At 40.6% G+C, this 10,162-nt stretch overlaps 1 protein-coding gene and 1 long non-coding RNA gene across 7 annotated transcripts in view; one reads left to right on the top strand and one right to left on the bottom strand.

Annotated features, from left to right (window-relative positions):
• Positions 1–1,976: 1,976 nt before the first annotated feature.
• Positions 1,977–3,438, bottom strand: LOC120592522 (uncharacterized). Its single transcript, XR_005650129.1, has 2 exons — positions 3,140–3,438; positions 1,977–2,807 (listed from the first exon to the last, which is right to left on the bottom strand). It is a non-coding gene; the product is annotated as an uncharacterized LOC120592522 (long non-coding RNA).
• The window catches only part of UGGT1 (UDP-glucose glycoprotein glucosyltransferase 1), a 118,231-nt gene continuing 110,884 nt past the window's right edge, over positions 2,816–10,162 (top strand). For 4 of the 6 annotated variants that reach the window (XM_039850215.1, XM_039850237.1, XM_039850230.1 and 1 more), the window contains exons 1-2: positions 2,816–3,060; positions 8,026–8,161. In XM_039850215.1, the coding sequence (XP_039706149.1) occupies positions 8,040–8,161 (122 nt within the window). In that variant the 5' untranslated portion in view covers positions 2,816–3,060; positions 8,026–8,039. The remainder of the gene's footprint in view (positions 3,061–8,025; positions 8,162–10,162) is intronic. The other 2 variants (XM_039850222.1, XM_039850249.1) reach the window with 2 other exon arrangements.

The following is a 10,162-nucleotide window of genomic DNA, read 5'->3' on the forward strand; positions in this document are numbered from 1 at the left end:
TGGACATAGTGGACTCAGCTTTGTGACTTACGATTGGATACTAGTCTGATGCCGCCCTGGACCATATGCCATTCAACATGGAAATACAGAATGAACCCACACGATCTCCGTGGACTTCAGGAGACCTTAAGGGTGCCCAGCATGGAGCTATAAACTTGTACCTGACTAATCAAGCTGGCCAAGGCTCTCATTCATTCACTCATTCATACATCAGGCTAAAATAGTGCCTCTCCCCTTTATGGAAGGCCTCTGGCCCTAACCTGACACCTTCCTCAGTGGGGAGACTCTGGTGTCTCAGCCCTTGCTTTTGGAGACTTTGATGTCTTCCCCACAGAGGGAAGACACTAACTAATGTCTTTTTACTGAAGACTAGGAGGCGATCGAGCTCCTCTTCCGACAGATGGGACCTGAATGGGGGCTGATCCTGGGATCGATCTTACCTTGGTACCTTTTCTTGTGGTCATTTCTGGTGAGTTGGTCCGTCCCTCCTATGAGTCCGGTTGGTGGGCTCAGCCATCTTGGGAGTTGGGGCACCGATCCAAAAGAGAACCTGGAATACTGAGGTGGCACGCCTCAGTCGTCTCAGATCCCCTCTGCTGCAATCTGGCCGAGCCACTGTTCTGGCGGCTCAAGGGGCTGGTGTGGTTGGAATCTTGCTGGGGCCTCCAAAGATGTTGCGGTAAAGCTCCAAAATCAGACCAGCAAAAAACTAAGCAGTAACTCGGAGAGTTAGAGAACTCAGGTTTATTACGCACGGCCCCTGAGGAGCTAGTGCTCTGAAGATCTGGGCCCCAAGCTCAGTTGCAACATTCCTTATATACAGGCTTTTTACACAAGCTGATTGGTTGATTTGAACTCAGACCATTACAAATGGTGGGAGTTGCTATGCTATGGTTGCAAGTAGTAACATTGGTAACATTATGTTGAGGAGTTGCTATGGGTTACCGGCAGTTGCAAGTGTTACAAAGTGCGGGAGCTGTTACGGGGTACAGTTACATTTGTGGAGCAAAGGGCAAGTGAGCCTTTGCAGCAAGCATATTACAGAAACAGAACAAAAAGCTGATTAGCTTTGAATCAAAAGTCCAAAAGCTCCTCTTCAATAGCACTGAATTTTCTAAGACAAGTTTAGAAAAAGAGAAACCTAACTTTCTTGGGAGCTCTGCACTTAGTTTTATGTTATAACTAAGAAAACGTTGGTAGCATTAATTAAGGTCTCTGCCGCCAATTCAGTGCCACCAGTAGTCTCCAACCTAGGATTTGGTGAAGAGAGCCTTTATTCCAGTGAAGCAGCTCAAATGTTGCAGCTCCAGGGTTACAGCTAACATGCAGGAGAAAGCAGCCACTGAGACAAAGAGGAGGCCGACTTATAGAAGGAGAAGTTCCTGCTCCTGTCCTTGATTAGTCCATTTCCATGCAAAGGAGGACTCCAAATCCAAACAATTTGACTCAGATAGCACTGTCCTAATTGGTAGGCTCCACTTCTTCTGACTGGTTGTTGTGGAGCCACACTGATTGGTCAGTAAAGATGCAAATGAGAATGTAGCTACACAGTCCCGAGTGGATGGGGAAGGTCTCAGTCTATTGGTCAAAATCGGATTCCAGGAACTCCTTTATAAGGGTCAGTTCAGAAGGCAGGAGCACAGTGCAGGAGGCTTGGCAGCCCAAGTCTGTGGCTTTTTTGCTGCAATGCAGTGTGTGTGACAGGCCTGTATTAGTAATGCTGCTGGACTTTGGTTATGATTTTGGGCCCAATTAAGGAGTCCTTCCAACAGGTACATTTTTGCTCATGATCAACAGTGGTGTTCATGGATCATGGAGCAGACAGAGGTAAAACAAACACCCCCCACCCTCCCTAACCCCTTTTTGTGGAAGCATTGCCTTAAAGAATGGTAGACAATGCACAACAGAAGGCTACTATTACAAGTGTTCATTCAATAAATGAATTTTAAAACACTTATTTTCATTCCTTAAAATTATTTTAACTCCATTTATTCTAGCAAGGAACAGAGAATCCAACAGTCAGCTCTGAAGTTCTTAAGCACAGTACAGACGTATAGCTAGCTATTAGGTTAAAGAAAGTGCTTTCACTCCTTGTTCTGGCATTCTCAGGGGATGAGCTATTTGTGTCATATAATCAAAAGTCAGTCAAAATTTTATACTTTTAATGTAATTTTTAACGTATTTTTGTCTTTTAGTACACTTTTACTTAATAGTTAAAAAGTTTTTAGTTCGCTTTCACTCTAATGACATATTCATTCTGGGTAGATAGCACAGTCTGTCCAGAGTCACATATTCTAAAACAATTTTACATAGTGATTTATATTTGCCAGTAAACAAATACTTCAAAGAACAAAGTAATCCTGCAGATTAAATTGCCACTGCTGGTATAAATAAGCAAATTTCCTCATAAAATTTAAAGTCTTTTACTTATGCTCCCTGGAACAGAAGCTGCTAAAGTTTATGGTTCCAAATAAAGTCTAGGATGCTAGAAACATTGTCCTTTATTGTGCAGCAGTGCTTTTAACAGAAGGGTTTAAGAACGCAGACTCTGAAACGCCCCAGGGACCAAATCAGAAAGAAGGGTGAAACCTCTGTTTGGCTTCACCATTTGGTAAAGCGTTCGGTCTCTGTTGTCCGTCCCGCACGCCCTTTCCCACCCGCAGCACAGACCTCCCCACCGCCCCCTCACGCGGAACCGGCAGGAGGAAGCGGAGAGGCGGAGCACCCTCGGATGTAAGATGGCGCCGCCCTTGCCGTGGCGCTCTGGGCTGCCTCGGCCGAGACTCGGTGGTCGGAAGTCCTCCGGCCTTGCCAATGGGAAGCGGAAGTAAAGGGCGGTTAGCAGCTGGGCTATTGCTCCGCGAGGCCGGCTTGTGAACTGAGCTGTGGGAAGGCGCGTGTCGGCCGCTCACTGGCGCAGCCTCCACCGCCGCCGGCCTCCCGCCCCCAACCCCCTCCCAGCGTTGTCGCAAGCGCCGTCGCGGACCCTGCGTGGCCCCGGCTTGGGCAGGAACGGGGACGCAAGCCGCGCGCGTGTCGCGGCTGCACGGCAGGTGACAGGTACCCCTGGGGTGGCGTGGGGTGGTCTCGTGGATGGGAAGAGGGTCCGGGGCGCGAGGCGACCCTGTACCCTGATTACCTGAGCTTCCGCTTATTCCTTGGCGCAATTTTCCCGGCTCAATTTCCCCTCCTGTGCCCCAGCCCTTTTGCACTCGAGTGGTCAGTGTTGTCTCTCATTGGTTTTCTGTGCAAAGTATCGTTTCTGCGAGGTCGGCCGCGAGCTCTCCAGCCTTTATTCTGAGCCTTTATTGAAGAGCTTTGAGACCCATGTGACCAAGTGCCCTAACATGAATTTAGACTAAGCCTGACCTTAAGTAGGTTGAGAACCAGCAATTTGCAGGACTCTGGAGAACGACTTGATCTTTTTATAGATTTCTGTTTTCCCTAAAATGAGTTCGGTTAGTGCATATTGGCTGCCGTTTTTCATTTAAGAGGGTCTGTTGTCTGGAAATTGGACGATCCGGTTTCACTTTTAGTATGGGACCTGCCAAATAATAAGATTTGTCTACATCGCAAATAAGTTATGAATGTGAACTGTTCTCGTTCCTTTGACAGAATCTCTAGATTGTTTTGCATTTCTTGCCAGGTTTGAGAACTAGCATATTTTGTTCATTTGAAGTTCTAGGGTCTTATGCCTTACCGTGCTTCATTAACTATTTTGGAAACATTCATCATGCACTTGCCAGCCAATTTTAGCTTGGGTTTGAATACATTTTAAGTAGCTATTTAAGAACACAACAAAGTTGTGTTGTCTTTCTCTTTGGCTTGTTGATAAACTTAGCTGAAACTCATTTTTATTAAAGGAAATGACCATTGCTTTGTACAGTAGCATGGCACCTTTACAATACACAATTAACTTGAGGGGAATAAATTGAACTGTAGAGAAAATTGTCTTAGATTTTTTTCTGCAGTGCCCTGCGATCATTTTCATGTTTGATGTATGTTCTTTGATTACTTTGTTCTTTGATGTATCAAACATGAAAATGTTTGATTTATGTGGTTCACAGCAAATAGTTTTGTGAAAGGTATAAATGTATGTTAAGTTTAATTATTTGAGTAGTAAATTTATTTCACAAGAAGGGTACTTCCTAATATTTTTCCTCACTATTATTCTATATGTTGAAACTCAAATGGTTTTCTATAAACTGGTGCAAGTTGTTTTTTAAGAGTTTGTTTGCTGTTATCTTCAGTTTACAAATGGAAGAAGAAAAATTGGTGATGATTTAGAATTTTATGCCTCTTTTGTTTTCCAAAAAGTGGAAAGCATTTTCCATATTATAATTTTTTTAATATTTTCAACGTTTTACTGTAGATTAATGAGCAAGAGATAGGCTCTTTAATTTAAACTATGGAAAATGGGCCACAGACTAGATCTTACCAGATGATAACATTTGGGCTTAGAAATTTTGAAGGAGTGTTTTTTATTTTTTCATCATGCGTAAGCATTATGTCTATGATCATTCAAATGCCACATTGCAGATTCTGACAGCTATTATTTCTCCAACTGTTCATCTGTATAAGCAACATTTAAAGACCACTAGGGTCAGAGTGATAAGGGATCTTGTAAAATGAAGGCATCTGCAAACGGAAGGCCACTTCAGTGATGTTCTTACTTTTGCTTCTCTGGATAGCCTTTTCCCCTAGTAATACCTGTGGAATCAAGGAAGTGAGGTCAGGGTGGGAAAGCTCTTCTTTAATGTAAAGCTCATCTCTGAAGGTGCTATACCATGCCCCAAGAACTCTGTCTGTTGTTCTTAAAACAAACAAACAAACAAACAAACAAAAACGTGGAAGAGTATCTCTGGTGAGTCACAGTGTATAGTTTTCATTTTAGCCTTCTTAAGTTGTAGGCTTTTTGTAGTCTCTTTGCTCTTATTGCTCTTAGTGCCACACTCCTTTCTTTCCTTTTTCTTTCACTTATCCCTTAATGAATGAAGCTTCTATTTGTTTATTTTGAGAACCTCCTGTGTTCCAGGCATTAAGCTAGGTATGTGACGATGACAGACAAAACCCTCTGCTCTTTAGCTCACACTCAGTGTTCAAGGCTAGCTTAATTATGGATTTTTCAGGGTAGTTGGATGGTTTGCTTTGGTCCCAACTTCAGACCTGCACCTCTTGGTTTTGTGTTGAAATTTTTCTTCTCTCAGTCACCTGTGTCCCAAAGATTATGTTCCCTAGAAAATCTTTAGACTTGCCTTAGTTCTCACAAGAAAGCTCTTTGTTTAATCTGGCTTTGCACAGTTTGAATTCTTACCCCTCGTAAAGCCAGGGAATCAAGGGAGGTAGTATGATATTGTAGAATTTTTAAAAGCAGGCAGATGTGGGCTCCAAGGATTGCTACAGATTAGTCAGTGAAGTTACTCAGCCTCTTTGAGCTTCCATTTTCTTATTTTTAAACGGGAATAATAGCGTTTCATCCATTATGCAGCATATTCATGGAGTATCGACTGACTGGTACTGCTGTTTGCTGTGGTGAACAAAGGAGACCTGTCTGCCACCCACCCTTAAGGAATTGCAGTTTTTGGTGTGGAAGGGCTGGGTAACAGTTGTATACAAAGCACCTGACACAGTGATCTGCCCAGAGTAATTGCTCACTGAATGCTAATGTTTCCTCAGGGGCCTGTCGTCACTCAGTTCCCTGTAATTCCACTGTGCGGTAGTACCCAGTTTTATCACCCAGAATCTCCACTTTTGGAAGATTACGCATCTAGGGCTCTTCAGGAAAAATCATAAATGTAACCATAGTGTAATACTGCTTCAGTATAGTTCATATAGTCTCTCCAGTTTAGAAACTTATTGACTTTGGGGAGGATTTTTTTAATTTTATTTTATTTTCCTAGCCATAGAGGGTAGGTTTCCAAGGCAAAATTTTGAGGCCATGTAATAGCGATGATGTATTAATCTATAGCTTAGAAGATAGATTTTAGTTTCTTTCCCTTATGATACATTTTGCTAGAAGTTAATTTTGGTATAGTAGTTGGTATTTTCACGTTGCCTTTTCATTTTCATAGTGGCCAGGTATGGCAGATACTGTTATTCCTATTTTAGAGTCTAGAGACTAATGGCCAGAGAAGTTATTAGGTAACATGGTTACACTGCTGGTAAGTAGCAAACTCAGGAATTGATCACAGGTCAACTCTAAGAGGTTTTCTCTTTTTGACAACTGTTTATTCTATTATGCAGGAAGGTTTCTCAGAGTGTAGTCCATGGACCTATAAGGGAGGGCATCTATAAATGGTCCTAAGAGAGTTCTTGGGTGGTCTGAAATTGTATGTAAAAGTTTAGGTTCTGGCTGGCACATCTAGGACATGTCAATAATTTCTGCTAGATTCCAAAAGGGAGCTACATCATCCACTGTGCACCCGTCCACCTCCCAGCAATCTCCCACCCATGATCCCTAAGTCAGGAATTACTGCTAGCAGATTTCATTGTCAAAAGTCTAGTTTGGTTAGCTCTGGTCTTTACAACTGTTGATTTTTAAAAATACTTATTTATAAATGGGATGTTCATATTAATTTTTTTGTTTCCAAAGAAGCTGGCAGAGCTTGAGCTTAAAACTCATCTAAAAGCAACTTTTCTATTTGGTGTAATATATTTTGCTTTTGACCATTGTCCTTTAGAGATACGGTGTGTTACGTGAACAGGATGTTGGCATAAATGATAACGCTTTTTATAAAAAGAAAATACTGACTGGTTCTTCACAATTTGGACTGTCTCCTCCAACAATAGATTTTATCTCCAGTATTGAGGAATTGGGGTGAACCTGTCTGGTTGTTAATGTTAAGAAGCACGAGTTTGGTTTAGCGTTTCCCACATATTCACATCCCCTGTGGATTCCCATTCAAATAGGTGGAACTAGGAGGTTGACTTTTATATAGCCCAGAGGGATATCTGATTAGGGTTCTGGTTCTGGTAGACAGACTTCTGGGATGAAAAATCAAAGAAGTCTGAAGCTGGACACGTTTTTCTGATATGATATGTACACGGAGGACCTCAGTGTGCTTGGTGAGGCTGCTGCTGAGAGTTCAGGAGGCCTGCATTCTGTGACCCTGCCAATTTACCAGTGACCCCAGCATCTTTATTTTGTAGATGATACCCACTGAGTTCTTAACATTTCCTCATTCCAGAACCCATCTTTGAGTTTACTTTCTAGACCCATCATATTTATAGGGCTCCCAAAACAAAGTACCACAAACCAGGTAGCTTAGAACAACAGTTTACATTGTCTTACAATTTAAGAGGCTAGAAGTTCTAAGTGAAAGTGTCACAGGACTATGTTCACATTGAAGTCTGTAGGAGAGGATCTTTCCTGACCTCTTCTAGCTTCTGGTAGCACCAGGCATTCCTTGGCTTGCAATATAATTCTAATGTCTGCCTCCATCTTTGCCTGGCATTCTGTCTTTTCATATAGTCTTCCCTCTGTGCCTTCCTGACTCTGTGCTCAAATCCCACCCCCCCCTTTTTTTTTAACACCAGTCATATTGGATTGGAGCCCACCCTCATGACCTTATTTTAAGTTGACTACCTCTGTAAAGACCCTATTTCCAAACAAGTTCATATTCTGAGGTCCTGGGGGTAAGGACTTCAACATCTTTTTGGGGGACACAATTCAATCTGCAACACTTACCATTTATGTTTTCATCTGTCTCAGTTTTATTTACTCTGCTGCTTCATAAAGTATGGTTGTATACAACCAGCTGTGCCACCAACTGACTCTTATACCTCCGTATATTATAGATGCCCAGGAAATGAACTGGAGCCTTTGTAGGAAAGAGTGTATGTAATGAACTGTATACCTTTAGTTATGAGTCCGTCACTCAGCAAATGTGTTGAACTATCTAGATGTTAGGTACTGTTATATTTCGGAAGCATTTCTATTTCTATAATATGTTATTTGGTATCTCTAAGTATTAAGATACATGTTTAAACATTTTTTTGTAGCAAAACTTTTTTTTCCTTTTTTAGGGGTTTGCTGTAAAATGGGACTTCTGATTGTATTCACTGGACTGTGGCTGTTTTCCTCAGTAAAGGCAGATTCAAAAGCCATTACAACTTCTCTTACAACAAAATGGTTTTCTACTCCATTGTTGTTAGAAGCAAGGTAAGAAGACAGTTTTTCCTTTCACACGTTTGAGCAAGAATGTAGGCTTTACTAGTGAATATTCAGGAGCTTTTTAGGAATGGAGAGTGTCATCATTAAATGCATTTAGTATGAGCCTCTTTTGGCCTGCACTTTGCTGTTGTACACAGAATCTATTAGTAGGATAGGACTGTATTGATTCATAGTGATACTTAGGGACTTCTTTAGACAGATATACTGATTGGTTAAATTATTATGCTACCTTCCAGGAAAAGTATAAATGTGGTAATAAGGGAAAAGAAGTTGTACTTAAAGGAAATTTTCTATTTATTTAAAAGGAAGAGAAGAGAGCTTGGCAAGGTGGGGTAAAGAGCACATGTTCCTCCTGAGAACTTGGAAGAAGACCCCAAGATAAGAGAGTACAGGGGAAAACTGTGGAAATGGCCAGATTTTCATCTGTTCTAAGATGTACATGTTCTACATTTTAACATCTCTAAAAAATCAGAATGTGTTCTAATTAAATTAAGATGTTATCTTACAATTAGAATTGGTAACATCTTTCATTCTTAATGTTTCTTAAAACAATGATAAGTCTTAAAATCTAGAGTGTCTTAAAATCAATAAAATACAATATAATCAATGATTTTTTGGGGAAATTTTGTATTCCACGTGTACTTATTATATTTATAATGTAAATATAACCAAATACCTGTCTTTTAGTCAGTTTTTTAATGTTTTTAGATGAAACTAATAATTTATAGCTAGAACTTGCAGAGAATCTTTCTAAAGCTTAAATTAGGGAGGTTGAATGGCAAGTGCTTGGTAAGTCTCAGAATTTGATAGTGCTAGAAATTTGAACTGTTGCCTTACTTCAGTTAACTTTGTGGTCTTCAGTGTAGAGTTTCATCTTCTAACATTTTCTCCTTAATCCCTAGAAAAATGTGAATGAAGAGTTTTGTTATGTTGCTTGTATATATCAATAGTTGCATCTCCTAAGGAAAATGAAAGGACAAGTGGGCAAGTGAGCCACTTAGGAGCTGATCTTGACTTGTGGAGGAGCCCCACAGACTTTCTTCTGTCGCTTCTCTGTGTCTCCCTTTTCTCAGCAATAAAATGGCAAAATACACACACACACACACACACACACACAATAATAATAATAACCACCACTGCATGTACTTTATAGTGATGTTGCAATAACTAATTTGATAAATAGAGTGAGCTCATCGAATGTTAGGACTTTATTAGATGTAGGATAGGTGTAAAAATGAAGTGACTGAAGGTCTTGAGATCCTAGTCTGCCTGAGCCAGAACTCTAATAACTTGTTTTTTTCCCTTTCCTTTCTTTTCCTTTTTTTTTTTGCTAATATTTTTGATGATTTGTCTGATGTAAATATAGGTCATTGAGATTTACTATCATGTTCTAAATATTTTGGAACAGTTAACTCTAATAAATGTTTTATGATATTCTGCTTAACATTCTTAACAGAGTTACATTCCATTACTCTCACACTAATTTCTTGGTTTTTGTACATTGTCTTAGAAGATTCTTACGAATATAACTATGGACTTTTGAAAAAGTACACTACAATTGTCAGCCTTAATTTGTCAATTTTTTTTAGTTTATTTGATGTCTGTGAAGGATACTTCACCAACTTGCCCATCACAGACATCTCCCCTTTACATGATATCCTGGCCATTTGCGATTTTGGTTCACTCTTTTTAGTCCTCTTCTGTAGCGATTTGCAGATGTTTTGCCAAGATAAACTGGACATATAGGCAACTCAAAAATGAACTGTGCTTTCTTGAAACCACTACATATTCACCTCTAGAGCTAGCTGAGATCATCATTCTTTCCTCCTAGGTTCATGGCAAGCATTAATGGTGGGTTGGAGCACTGTTCATGTGGGTGAAGGTGAAGGGACAGACTCTCCTAACATCGAGGCATGCAGCTACAACATACCTTTTCCTTTCCTTGCACCTAGACTTTAGGAACTGAAGCTATTTAAGATTGGGCCTGAC

This window comes from Pteropus medius, unplaced genomic scaffold (genome assembly GCF_902729225.1).
Source record: "Pteropus medius unplaced genomic scaffold, Ma_sr-lr_union100, whole genome shotgun sequence".
NCBI classification, from domain to species: Eukaryota; Metazoa; Chordata; class Mammalia; order Chiroptera; family Pteropodidae; genus Pteropus; species Pteropus medius.